The sequence below is a fragment of the Tachypleus tridentatus genome, chromosome 13 (genome assembly GCF_004210375.1).
Source record: "Tachypleus tridentatus isolate NWPU-2018 chromosome 13, ASM421037v1, whole genome shotgun sequence".
Classification (NCBI taxonomy): domain Eukaryota; kingdom Metazoa; phylum Arthropoda; class Merostomata; order Xiphosura; family Limulidae; genus Tachypleus; species Tachypleus tridentatus.
The window spans coordinates 75,036,837-75,052,300 of NC_134837.1; the positions used below are offsets into that span (position 1 = coordinate 75,036,837).

The 15,464-nt window shown below is 29.3% G+C and overlaps 1 protein-coding gene across 1 annotated transcript in view; it reads right to left on the reverse strand.

Annotated features, from left to right (window-relative positions):
• LOC143236194 (E3 ubiquitin-protein ligase RAD18-like) overlaps positions 1–7,159 on the reverse strand; it is a 7,835-nt gene extending 676 nt beyond the window's left edge. Inside the window, exons 1-4 of the mRNA XM_076474486.1 lie at positions 7,154–7,159; positions 5,832–5,902; positions 4,700–4,826; positions 198–336 (exon numbers count right to left, since the gene is read on the reverse strand). Of these exons, the coding sequence (XP_076330601.1) occupies positions 198–336; positions 4,700–4,826; positions 5,832–5,902; positions 7,154–7,159 (343 nt within the window). The remainder of the gene's footprint in view (positions 1–197; positions 337–4,699; positions 4,827–5,831; positions 5,903–7,153) is intronic.
• Between the last annotated feature and the right edge of the window lie 8,305 nt (positions 7,160–15,464).

Below are 15,464 nucleotides of genomic sequence, written 5' to 3' on the forward strand. Positions count from 1 at the left end.
TCATACCACCTGTCCTGAGATACAAGGCATGAATTTGATTAAATTTAGAATTTCAAATTTTAAAAACATATAAACAACAAAGTCATTTTCTAGCAATAAAATATTTGTGTTCATAACCTAACTCTAAACAAGCAAGATTTAATTTCACATATTTTGTAAACTTTTGCAAAGTTCTGTTAGAACACAAACTGTTTTACCCCGATTTTTCTCACAAGTAGAGCTGTCTGTCATTGAAACTGGTGTTGTGGTTCCTGGCACTGTTATACCTGGAGATGGTAAAGATGCTGAAGCTAATAGCATCCTTGAACTCTCCTCACAAACCACATCCGAGTCCTCCTTAAAACAATTTTAAAATTTCTACTCTAGAGATTAATTGTAATACAACAGAACTAAAAATATGTTTCAGCAACAGCAGAGCATTGTGAGAAATAACATACTCTGGCCTATATTAAAAGCATTATGTACACAAATTCTGAAATCAAAAAAATTATTTTAAAAATCCTTGAAGTTTCAACTAATTTTGTTATCAGCATGCTATTTAAACATTTTTAATGAAAACATTAACAGTAGGATGAATTGAGTTTATACAGGCAAAACAAGAGTTTAAAAGAACTTAAGATACGATATCCCACCTTCAACACACCATCATACATATATTTTATAATAACACTAATAATAAAATTATATTACATAATATTACACTGGTTCACTTGCTGGCTATAAAGATAATTTGAAATAATTCTTGTTCTCTGTCTGGCCATAGAGAATTTACAAATACAAAAATAAAGAACCAAGGAATGGCTTATTTGGAACAGATACTATATTTGTAGTCCTTAGAATCATTAGGACTATTCACAAATCCTGAAACAAAATTCCAAATTTTGTTTCCAATTTATAATGTGGTTATTGAATTAATCAAAAAATACAGCAATGGTTCAATCAGTTTTATAGTTTCACACTTGATATTTATTAAGCAAGTTTCAACTCTTCTCATCCAAACAAGATTTACTCTTAGTGTGTAACATTGTTGGAAAATGTTATTATAAATCAGTGGTTCCCAAACTTTTTTATGCCCTGCACCCCTAAAACATTTTAATGTGTTCTTGCTCCCCTCACAGTAATTATTTATTTAAGAATAAAGGTGAAGGTGGCCAAAACAAATGTTATCTCACACCCCTGGTTGGGAACCACTGTTACAAATGTTTTCAAACTACTGTAATTACAGATGATATTTTTGCAAATGCTAATTTGCTTCTGAACAGCATTCTTACAAAACTTTTATTGTTAAGCAACAGTTCCTCTGAAGACAACTAAGAGTGGAAATGAACATGGAGTTAACTTGATGAAATTTCTTTACTACTACAATATTTTACTTTGCCATTTCCTTTATTATCCATCTCCTTTTTATATAAAACATGTATAATTTTTACATCTTGGAGAATTTCACTTATTTTTATGCTTACATAAAATCATTAAGAGCCAGTGAGCAAAAATTCTTTCTAGGCTTGCTTCTAACTGACAATTTGAAATATCTATCAAACAAAGGTGTTGTAGAAATATTGACATATTTTTAAATGAGAGAAATCCTGATATCAAAATGCAGCTAAAAACACTAAAGTTTATAACTGGTTAACATAAACAAACTGAATACTATTAAAACTTACAAACATGAGATAAGTGTAAAAGTTTAATAAGTAAAAATATTCAATACTTCAGATATTGACGTATTTATATTACATTATATTAAGCACAAAGTAAGAGACTTAGAAAATAACACACAAAAAGATACCACAAAGTATTGAAATACAATAGCTTAAGGAAATTACAGCCTATTCTACGTTTAATTAGATTAGTAAGCTATGTTACTGACCTTCGTTACAGACTGAATGAAGCAACACAGTTTGTCATAAGTTGACTAATCAAATTATAATCTTAAAATACACACGTTTAACATGTATTGTCTGTGCACATGCGAGTATCCAGGTATACATCAACATTTCTATTTCTCTCAATCTTATAAGACTAAACACATATTTATAAAATCATATAGGTCAGTATCTGTTATGATAAAAGTGGTTGGATGGAAGGAAGCCAAGGGTCATGACAAATGGAGTTCAGGAAACTGTATTAATGTCACAAGTTGGGTAACTTAAGGCTCAGTATAATACACGAGTTAATCTACACATATGCACTATAACTTTTGATACAGCGTGTGTATCTTCACAAAATGTGGTAGACTTTAAGTAAAGTCAAGTATTTTGTACACAAAAACTTTTCAGTAAAATATTTTCTTACTGAAGATTTGTTTGTTAAAATAGAGTCTGTCTCGTAACTAGTCTGGGTGTAAAGTGATTTCATGTTATGATTAAAAACTATTCTCCATCCCTAAAATCTCAAATATTATTTGTGTAATATCTAAACCATCCTAAATACATTTCAAATATATTTGTTTCAAAAACACTTCATATTTTTTTATATTCTAACTAAATGGGGCTCTGTCACTTGGCTAATCTTATAACAATCATAAAAAATTAGGAAATAAATACAGATTATGCCTTTTTTGTGGTATAATGACTACATATAATAACATGATAATACAAATGTGTAGTCTAAGTAGCTCAAGTCTCATAACACTATTATTTTTTATTATATTGACCATCCATTCATGCCTAGGTAACATTACATAACTTGCATTGATGTGGTGCACATGCACCCACATTACGTATCCAATATAAAACTGCCCTTTAGCCTTCAATCTTGATTGCGTTTTAGTGGACTAGTATTTTGTAATATACAGTTACATATCAATTATTATACATTATATATGCATATAGATTATTACTATTTAGAAATAATTATTGAACTTATTTTTCTTAAAATATAGAACAATAACTCAAGAAGTAAAGCAAACAATTATTTATTTTCACCACGCCCTTTGAACCCAGTTGCTGCTGGACATAGGTTGCCAAGTCTTAAAATTTCACATGTGGAGGATATCAAATAAAACAGTTTTTTCAAGCTTTATACATAGAGTTGAATAACAAAACAATCATAAATAACTATACTGATACCATAGAATTCCAATCTAATTTACCAGGCTTAGTAAACCAGATGTATTTAAATTTGAAAAAATACAAAACTTCAAGAAGACTAAAAACACTGCTTACCTTTTTAAATTTGTGGTTTGAAAGAACATACCAGCATTTTCACAGATTAAAATGGCTGAAATAAAGCACTAGGAGAACATTCTAAGCTGTTGATTGGTTATTCACATATCATATATTGAACTAAGGGCCTGTTTTCAAAAATGGAAAGAGGTGAACAGGACCACTCTGTTGATTCAGTATGCAAGCCATATCTCAGCAAAGTAAAATTATGAGGTTATTTTTTATTCAAGCTTATCAATATTAATAATATGAGTTCCTAATCTGTGCAAAACTATAGACTTAGTATTTGGACATCAGAAACATCTAACTTCAAACAGTGCTGCATTCAGTTTACTATGTGACTCTCTAAGAGCCATATCTAGGTGTGTTCTTTTAATGTTTACTTTTAAATTAAGAAATTAACTCGTATATAATATTAAAGTCTGAATTCTTATCTGCAGTTTAATTCCAAACTTACTGACATAAATTCATAAAATAGTAGTTCAATAAAATTTTGAATGCAAGTCAACAAATGTGATGACATGGCCTATGACCTGTGATCTGTCACGAAAGGGTTCATGGCACAGATGAAGGAATGGTCAATAAGTTACTTAAATTTGCAGATTATATTAAGGTGTTGTAGGGTAGAAGTCATCTTCAGCTAATACATTTTATTAAGGTAGCTGGTCTTTGGAATGGGTTGCTTTCAGGTATTGTAACAACAGTAAACTTAGGTGAGTTTAAGGGAAAATATATGAATAATAAGGGCAGGATTTAAGATTATTTTGTTTAAATTATCTTGATTTGCTTTAGAGGATAAAACAGCTGAAATGAATAAATAGGTACAACACTGTCCTAAAACGTTATTTTAATACATACGTTTTTTTCTCAATAAACATTTAACATCAAAAAATACAAAAGCATGGCATAATCACTGCATACTTCATGATAATTTTGGTGTAGCTATTTGTTCTGTTTTGAAGATAAACATGTTGAAAAGATAAGAAAGTAGCCTTTATAGAAACAGATTTGTTAATAATCATTACCTTCGTTTTTATTTAGTCCTTAAATTGTTGTCTTTTTATTCTCTTCACAGCTGGTGAGATACACCTATTGTATTATTCTAACTTGTTTCTATGTTTTATACTCTTAAAGTATTCACTGTAAACAGCTATCAAACATTAAAATTATGCAAAGTCCTTAATTTTCAATGTAAAATACATAAATGTACCCTAAATGTGACTAACTGCAGTGTTGATGGTGTTTTTAAATATTATTTTTGTTTGATTCATATGATTTAGAAACCCAATAATCAATAAAACCATGGATTCACAAACAAGTTTCCTCATAACTAGATTACAAAAAATATGTTTAAAAAGCCAAAAGAAGTTCATATACAATAGTAGTTTCATCATTACCTAGCATGAGAATTTCTGAACTGAAAGTTCTAGAAGACACCTAAACAAACATACCACCAATACTATCATTGGACAGAATTTCTACATATTTAGTCATGGGTCTGTTTATTATATTCTAATATTCAAAATGCTCACCAATAGTTCTTTATCATTTTTTTCAACTCTGTGAGAAAGAGTCTGGTCATAGTTTGACAGTTCCATTTTCCCAACTACTACTTCAACCTCAGATTCTTCCAGCCTAAGACACTTTTGGAGAGTTGCTCTAGATCATCACATGAATATATAATGAGCATGTTTAATAATAACATAGTGGTCTGTTAACTCCAAATTAAAAATTTCTGAACCATAAACCTATTAAAATCTCATGAAGTCCAGCCAGTTTAGAATATCCATATTAGCCATTAATTCATTTGGTGATCCAACAATGCAAAATAATTTTCAAAGTGTAAATAGTAATATTCAAAATAACTTTATTAATAAAAATAATATAAAGAAAATTAGTGCTTGTTATAACTTAGTTATAACTTGCTAAAAAAATAAGTGTTTGCTTTCATGGTCTGTGCTTCAATTACTTACTAAACCCCAAACCAACCTACAAGTTAATAGACTGCACTGAGTGTCACTTCAGTACATTTCATTCACAGTGACAAAGAGTTCAGTTTGATTGACAAATTGTAACTGATCAAATATTATGAATTTTTATCAAAAATGCTCATGAAATTCAAAAATAGCTTTGTACATACAAATCTATGATTTTCTTAACTAATGTGTTGGCTAATTTGATAAACAACTTTTATAAAAACCAATAGACCCTAAACCCTTTGCAAGGTAATAAGAAATTTAGCTTTACATAAAAAATGTAACCTTTTATACACATCAAAATTAGGAAACAGGCCTTGCTCAACATTAGAGTAACCTTATATGTGTGGGAATGGAAAACACGCAACATTGTATGGCCTTAAATATGCTACAAAGATTCTGTTTTGTTCTTCTCTACATAAATGTACAAACTTTAAGATTTAATTAAAGCTATTGATATTTCCAAAAAATATTGCTATTTTTTTCTTACTCATTTAAAAAAAAATAAAAATTGTAAAGGTTACATTTAGTTATTTGGAATTGTTTGGATTTGGCTTTTAATTTTAATATTAGATCCATACTTTTATTCCAGAACATTTTCTTTAGTTATGTTAGTCATTAGTATTATTTTAGTTGTATATTTGATCTCAGTAATGAAACATTTCTTCTTGTCACTCTAAAACATTACCTTAGTATCAGATAATGCTTTAGAAGTTCATCTACTAATCTATTGTTCCTCAGCTGGGGCTCAGAAGTTTCCTGGAAGGAATTAAAATTATAGGAGAAAATTTTATTCTTTTGTAAACCAAAAAATGAATAAAAAACTTTTAAAATTATATATTCTTTAAAGAAGATAATAACCATTACCCTAGAAACTACAGACAAGTTAGTCCTATTTCTGTAGTGAGAAATATTTTATAAGTCATTTAGAGAAATATCATAATAGAAATTCAACATGAATAAACTAAATAGAAAATCTTGTTCAACTTCTCTATTCAGTTTTTTCATGGATGTTCTTTTTGTTTCAATAATTAAGAGAGTATAGAACTGTTGTACACAGATTTTTCAAAAAGCTTTTGATAGAGTACCACACAGAAGCTAACAAAATAACATAATTGTAGTTGAGGAAAAAAAACCTAAATTGAATTGAATGATAGCAGGCTGAGAGAAAGGTAAAGCATCATTATTAATCGAGACCAGTCAAACTGGACCTTTGTTATCACTGGGTTATCGTAGGGGTCAGTGCTCAGTCCTTTCCTTATTTACATTAATAACACTAAAGATATATTTAGTAAATTAATAAAGTGAGCTGATGATGTTAAATTGTTGGATATTTATAGCTGTATTGAAAATGGTGAAGCTATAGAGTGAATTGGATCAGTTGTTAGGTTAGATAAATAACAACAATCTGAGATAACACGAGATCAACTGGTCCATCTTAGCTTCTTCATCCTCTAAATTAAAATAATAATAAAAAATATATTCAGTCCTTATTATTCATTTACTTAAACATTTTCTTAAAATCATTAAATTTACTGCTTCTATAACATCCAAAGGCAACCCATTCCAAAGTCCAACCACACTGTTTGAAAAATGGAACTTTCTTAACTGAAGATAGCTTGTACCTTGTCAAAATGTATGTTTGTATCCTTAGTCCTGCTATTCTCACTGTTAAATATAAAAATAGATGATGCATCAACATTATCAGTTCCCTTTACAACTTAAACACTTCAATCATATATCCTCTAACTCTTCCTTTTTCAAGAGAAAACAGTTTGAGATTTCAATTTCTCCTCATATGACAACCCTTCCATCCCAGGCACCATTCTAATAACCCTTTCCAACAATTTAATGTCCTTCCTTTCTCATTTCCATCTGTCAACTGTTCAAAATATGGAATACTGCTTGAATCTTCAATGGTAAAATGAAAAAAAAAGCAAGATTTCATAACCTGGCCAAATCACAATCACCAAATACTAGTCTTCCTTTATCATCTCTCAAAAGTCCTACCTCCATTCTAACATTTTGTTTACTATTAATGTATTTAAAGTAATCCTTACTGTTAATTTTTACATTTTCAGCCAACCTTTTCTCATACATCATTTTTGATGTCCTAATTTTCTCTTTTACCAACTTGCTGGATCTTCTATAACGTTCTATATCTCCTGTCATACCAATCAATTTAAATTTCTTAAATTTATGATGCTTTTCTTTAATTGTATCTCTTAAACTCTCTGTGAGCCAATCTGGTTTTTTTACTTGCAGCTACCCTTTTATTTCTGTAAGGAATATATTTAACAAATTATTTTTAACTGCAGTAAAGACAAGACAAGTGATGCATTTGTGTCATCATGAATGGGATCACATTTTTAATACAGATTGGAATCCACTCATTAGAAAGATTAAAGAAAAATATCTTGCCATACTAGTAAGTTACTCAAGCCACCGAGTTGGTTGGTTGATTTGGTGTTTTATGGCACAAAGCAGCTAGACTATCTATTGTGCCAAACATCTGGTAAAAAGTTAAAATTAAATTTAGTAAAATTCATAAAAGGAAATTAAGGTAAAACAAAAACTTAAAAAAAAAAAACATAAACAGCATAAAACCAATGTTTACATCTTGTCTATAACATTAACAGAAAAACTACAGTAATACAAGTTGTAAAGGACTTTCTGTAGCATAATTGTAATTATCATAGCTCGCCAGGAAAACTAACAGGTAAATACAAAAACCACTATCAGTCACCTGAAGTTGGCATTAAACTCTGAAAACTTTCCAATAAAAGGTAATTAAAGCTTATTTACTGAGTAATACAGCATTTTTAATTATAACTTTTGTATGTCTTAGTCCTAATATTACACTTTGTATAGTCACTTTTATCCATTGTCAGCCTATGATGGTAAATTATTCAAAATTTAGTTTCTTTATGCAACTTACCAAAATGAGACATATTCAATACCATGCAGTGTAAACATGAAACAATGAGAAATAATTAAATAAAGAAAATAAAAAAAACAAGGAAAATGTACACTTTTTAACCACATATATATATAAAATTCCTCTATTAAAACTGGCTGCATTTTTAATTAAGCCTAATCGATTAATTATGTTTAATCTAACTGAATATTACATCATCCACAAGTTCATAATATTTCACCTTGATTTTAACTTGAACAGGCCTATACCTCTATTTGGTAGATCTGCTTAGTTTTTAGATAGGCCTAGTAATTAATATTATGAAAACCTATACATAAAATATGTTTAAAATATGAAACAAAAAACAAATTCATTTGAAATGTTATGTTGTTTTTTTCTTCACAATATCAGTATCAAACTGTCTCTCCAACTGAAGATTTTTTAAACTTTTATTTTAAATAAAAAATGAAAGTAGTCTCAATTTTGAATTTTTGATATAAAAACAATAACATCATCAGCTCACTGGCAACATAATATCCCTCTACTTCCAGATGATTTTAGAACAAGATATGAAGGACATGTTGCAACTGTCATATAAATTACTAACTTCATTAGTAACAAATATTGGAAAATTCTATATTTGTAAATTGTGCCTAAATAACTAAAGATCCATTCAGATTAATGTGATTACATTTCATATTTAATTTACAAATTTATATTAACAAGTTGACAGCACATTAATAACATTATGTACATACTCACTTCAAAACATGTTGGACACTGAGATTTATATGTCATATACTTCCTAATACAGAAAGAGCAATCTGTGAACATAGAGAAATATGTGGTGTTTATATTATCATAACATGCTTTTACAAACCCCTCAACACATTTCAAATTCAAAATTCAATTGTGTCATACACATAAAACAAGAATCTAATGAGCATGAATATAACACCTGAAGAAAAAATTTAGGCATCAACATCCAACAATATTCAATATAACATTTCAACAGAATAGTTATTATCCATTATTGATGCTTAATAATAAAGAAAAGTGTTAAATACTAAAATGTCTAATTTATGAAATTAAAATCAGAAAATTAATACAGTAGTTGGAAATCACCATTTTTGTATTCTCCATGAAAAGTAGAAACATCAGCTGAACTTTGGTTTCCTTTCTTTTTTGTGACTAAAAGCTCTCATTCAGGATGTGCCATATTGGACAAGATATTCAAAAGTAACAGTAAAATTTAGAAAAATATGTAATATTAATATTTTGAAAATTTTGTACATTTTTCCCCCAACTAAAAATTAATGTAGTCAGCACAAATTGGTCCATAATGCCAGATACATACAAGTTTTCTACCCTTTTATTAAAAAGAAATATTTTCAAAACATAACTGCACATAGTTTAACAGAGAGCAATAGTCAAGGAAGTAGCTAAGTTCTTTTTCACCCAGTTACCTGTTGAACTGAGTCATTCATGTAGTGTATCACATGTACCTTCTCATGGAAAAAAAATTCTATAGTGAAGATCATACTATGTAAAAGTAAACAGTAAGCTCTTCCACCATCAGGGTAAGATGATAGTTGAGGGTAAACCTCCTTTATATTTCAATGGAAATGACCAACAGTGAGGTAGGTAGTGCACACTCTCCTTGGAAAGAACAGTTTTGTGTATATATAATACAAAGTTTCTCAGTCTGGAATAGAATCTCTTCACATACATCTCTGAAAGCTCCAGCAAAGATATTGTCCTTCATCACCCTTCTTATCTTTTGTTGTATTTTATTGTAATAAATAATGATAACTACACATTGTTACAGAAAAAATTTAGTCAACCTCTGATTCTGCATAACTTTATAAAATTCAGAGAACACATTTTAACTCTGCATAACATTTTTTGTCAAACCTTCTGTTATTTTGTGCATCATACCTGATTACTCTGAAGGAAGATCAGTGCACTAATGCCAAAATATTAAAGACAAGAAGAGTAATTTTGCTATCACTCTGTTTTCACTATTGGGTAAACTGATAACACAGACCTGTGATGGTTTTATTGTTTTGAAATTTTTACATGTTCTACAGGGTTTCCTGTACCTGAATCCATGAATAATATCCATTTTAATTCATAATGTGCAGAATTTTCACTAATCATCATATGTACTTTCACATAAGTGAATCATTTTCACTGAAAAATCAGATCAAGTTTTACATTCAAAACGTTGACAACCACATCCTATAGATTTCTCTGGATCAATTGCAATGAGAGTCTTATCAATCTAGAACCCACAGGAAACACACCAGTAGACTATAAGCAGTTGGTTTGTCATTTCTGAAGAGTGTTTGTTTGTGTACTTTGGCTTAATATTTTTCTTTTCAATATTACTTATTCATTGCTATGATAACACGAAGTTGTATAAATGACCCAAACATATTCTGTTATATGTTAAATGTGTTGTAAAGAAACAAACGAAAAACATTATAGAATTCATCAAAAAGTTGTGTTATGTGTATTTTTGAATAATATTTGGGGGCCAAGACAAGTCATGGGCTCTGTACAAACTTTGCACTGTTTGTGTTGAAAAATGGAGATGATGGATTAAAGATATAAAGAATTATTTGCCTTTTGGAATTCCAATGGTCTAGCATGAGCTCACAAACCATGGAGATGACTGCTATTTTTGCTCATATAATGTGCAAGGCTACAACACCCAAAATAAAAAAAGAAATTTCCTATCCAAACCTTTAATCTGCTATAAGACCTGTTGTTGATGAACCCACTCCACCAGTCTCTTCATACATTTTCATCTGATTTTGAATTTGATGTCAAATGGAAATGATGATAGTGATTGTTTTCAACCTGAAACATCTGGAAAGGTTTCATTAAGACATCAGGGAAAGGGTCATTAAATGCTGGTCATTAAAACAAGGTGCTCCAGGTGCAGTACATCAAAGAAAAACCACAACACATTGCTTTGAAACTAAAAGATATAGATTTTCCCAAAAAAAGAATCAGGATGAATGAGAATGCATATGCATTTAACATCAATGTTCTTTCCTCTTCATCAGTTTGTCTGTATTTTGGTAACAAACATAATAATAATGTCCATTTTGGTAAATGAAATAATAATTTGATCTAAGTAAGTTTGTTTTTATTCTCTCCAATTTGGAAAAAAATCCTTATGTGATAGAAAACAATATTATTTCCAAAATCTGAATAGCTGAATTATGGAAAATCCATTATTAAAACCAAAACAACTTTTATGAAATTTACATTTGTAGGCCTGTGTTATCAATATGATGTGAAACAAACATATCTCAAAGTTTGAAACAATACTATTACAAGCATAAAATTCATTGACCAGTGTACTGTTGTAGTGGTTGTAGCAATATGATGTTTTATCAATGCCTTTATTTTGATATGTACCCATCACAGATAATCTAAAGGTTAATGAATCAGCATGTGTTGTCCATTTCATATTTGTGAACAACAGTTTCCTAATCCAATAAAGATTTTGGTCGTGAAGTCTGCAGAAAATATCATTACCATAAGTGGAGTCAGCAGTAAGTATCTGTAAAAAAAGTAACACACAAACATTTTATGTCAGCCACCTTGGAAGGGATTAAATGGATGTAGTTTCAATCACTGCTGCAGTGATAAGCAGTAAATGAACCTGCTTAGAAAACTAAAATAGTAATGAGTATAATAAAAGCCTTTGTGTTTAGGACAGGAGAAAGAAGTATTGTAAAAATATTGGTCAGGAATAACACTTTTTTTTTGTATAATACAAGAATGTCACTGACAAAAACTAAACATCAAAGCTACTCTACCAAATGTGTTAAATATCGACTACACATGAGCCTAAATGAAGAGATGATAGGAGTTTGTAGTTAAATATTGCACAAGATGACTGGGTGGCAAGATAATGAGTTTTTCTGTGATGAAAAGAAAACAACTTTACTTCTAATAATTAAGTGCAAATTTTAATGGCTAAGTGGAAAGACATTAGTTTTTTGTATAATGTCAAAAAAAACTTTACTTTTTTGATTAAGTGTACAAGGAAATATGCTTTAAGTGTGGATTGTATAAGAGTAATAGCAAAATTACCTTTCCTGAATTTAATATCCAACATCACAGGCCTATTTTATGTGGCTTTATCAGAATGACCCATAAAACATACACAGTATTGTTATTATATATTTTTCTGAATTTACATGTGATGTTCCTGAATCAGATGAGATGTTCTCATTCAGAGCTTCTAAACAAAGGGAGAAAAAAACAACTGAAATAATACATATGTTATTGTTAGTAACATTTTCCTGAATGTTTCATCTTATAAAATATGTTACAAAAATAAGCTAACTGTATGAACCAAGTATAACAACTGTAATTAAGAACAGAGTGAAAAATTATCAAAACTGTTAATGTAGAATATTTTAAGCTTGACAACATTAGGAAATATATATATATATGTAGTTGAAAAATCTGAGACTTGGAAGCCAGTCAAAATCTATTCAATTTACATTAAAAACCTTACATCACATTATTTAATTAATTGAAAAAAAATGTTCAAAACATACAATACAGAAAAACTCTGCACATCTCCAAATAACAGTTCATACTACATATGCAACTTTGTATCCAATTCTTGGATTACAATAAAAAGCCTTATAAAATTAGTGTTACAAAATGGCTGTGATTTTTCACTAAATAGCAGGTATATATATTAAATACTCTGACACTTTAATAAACACACGTCTTTAGAAAAGTGTGAAACTCAAATGCTAGGAGTTGTTCTTTATCAAGTTAATATTGTCAACACATACCATGCTGAGAAGCATATGCAAAGTTCTGATATATTAACAAAAAAAACAACAAAGGATGTAAAATAATATTCCATAGGTCCACTTACAATTATGGGAACACACCGTTATCATGCACACGTTGAAATAATCAAAACAGATTGCACACCTCAGAGAACGGTCCATAGCCTAAACACCAAAGAAAAACAATTATGAACTAATCAATACATATTGCAGTACTAGTGGTCAACTAAACATCATTTTTAATACTACTTTTTAATTATTTATTTTTAAATAACTATTATACATCTGCAGAATGGTAACCCCTCTACATACTACAATTTTTATTAAAATTTATATGATTTAGATAAAATAAATATCTTATAAAAGATTTTCTGCATAGAATAATTTTTTATATTTTTGAAAATTATATAATCTAATACAATGTAGCAAACCTTTAAACAGGAGTTCAAATTCTCCATCATTACAGAAGAATAAAAGTACAGCACATAACTGTTAGTGCAACTTTCATCCACATAAAAGTTTCTGAAAGAAAGTTGTAGAATGAAAATTACTTTAACATACTGGTAATAAAAACAAAAACAGAATATATTTCATATTTTCATGTAACACATAACTGAAAACTACTATACTTCCATTAATAAACAAGTATCAAAAAATAGTTAAGATTATTTTATGTTTAAAATTAGTTTATGTTCTTTAAAACAAAACAAAAATATAACTTTGCCACACAGTTATGTCATGCAAAAACTGATATTAAAAGAGGGAAAACATTATACTGCATGAAACAAAAGCATTCAAATTCATTAGCCTAACAACCTTTTGCTTCCTCTTATATACTGATATAATTAGCTATGATGTGCATCTAAAAACTCCTCTCCATAACTTCAGCATCTAGTATTTAGAGTCCAAGTTTTCTTACAGAAGAAAAAAAAAAAAAAACAGCCCAGTATAATAAAGAACCCCCTCTGTGAATCTTCAGTTTGTTTTGAATTTCCACAAAGCTACATGAGGACTGACTAGCTATCATGACTAGAAGGAATGCAGTCAGTCAACACCACCAAATAGGGATGTCACTAAAGAAAGGACGAAGAGAAAACTTTGGAAAATGAGTCTAGTGACTGAACACAACTGTTAATGTGAGAAGAATCATGGCTCTTTCCAACAAGCTGAAGTTTTTTCCAATACAAAACAAACATGTATTAAAAATTATACTTTCTAAGGCATTGAAAATAACTTACTGATGAAATCTAAGCCTTAAACAGTACTTAATCCTTACAAATTCTAACAATGTGCATGACATTACTGGCACATGCTGTGTTATAATGTTAAAGGAATATTTATACTAAAATGATAAAACAAAACTTCATATTTGTAATCTTTTGAACTACAAAAGCCTACACACATGTATTTTATTATATAAAGGATATATACAAATAAGCATGATATCCTAATCCTATTTTTTTCTAAAGTTGTTGGTTCACTCTGTTACTTTTAATATATCATAAATGAAATTGCTTCTAAATCAAAATTTTTTTTTTTTTTGTATTTTAGAATCTAATAATACATTTGTGAATGTTTCATAACTTATCACAAGAGAGACAACTGATGGAATAAGATACTCTGTGAGAGATGTGACCAAATGAGTGATTTAAGATAAAAAATTTTACTGCACGAGTTTCATAGTGTGAATAGTCTCATAAAAGCAGTGGCAAAGCAAGCTGTTCCAGGATTGATCAAAATCACTACAAATGACAAAACAAATAACACTTTACAAAGCCACCACATCAAAACTTTTGGTTTGAAAAACATCAAATTATTGCCACATAGATAATGTACCCACAAGACTCCTCAACCCTTCACAAGTGATATCTTCTCACCATTTTCTCCACATAACTGATCTGATTTGAATCACCCAGATGATAAGACCAATGTTCTCAGAGATGGAAATATGCATACTGGCAGAAAACTGACATCAATGACCAAAGAACATCTTAATAAACATAGAGGAAAGTCAATCTGTTGAAGAGCCTAGGGTTTCTGTTGAGATTATTTCTAGAGCATCACCAAAGTTAAAACCACCATAAGATTCTTTCAACTATATACATAGAACTCCCCCAGTGACAAGACAATAAATGGCAAAGCGACAGAAAATAAAATCATCAACACAAGCTCATAAATGCAGTTTAGAGACAGTAAATAATATTTTGTGTTGATTAGAAATGTGACTGTACTTCAACTAATGATTAGGTGATTATTTATGAAAAGTAATTTTTGCAAGTTAATATATTATTGTTTAATCTGTATATAAGGATTGTACAGGAGCAGTGTTATAGGCTATATTTTTAATATTCTATTTATGTGGATGATCTGCATAGATTTAAATAACACATCTGGCTATTAACATAAAACAACAGTTTATGTATATTTGCTTTCCTTCTTGGCTATACCTTTTTTTTTTATAAATATTATTTCTTGCCTTTTACTATATCTAGACTTCGACCTATGCTAACATTAGCAGCAATAAAACAAAATAGATGTCCTGATGCCAAACACTAGGCCTAAATAGTAAGTT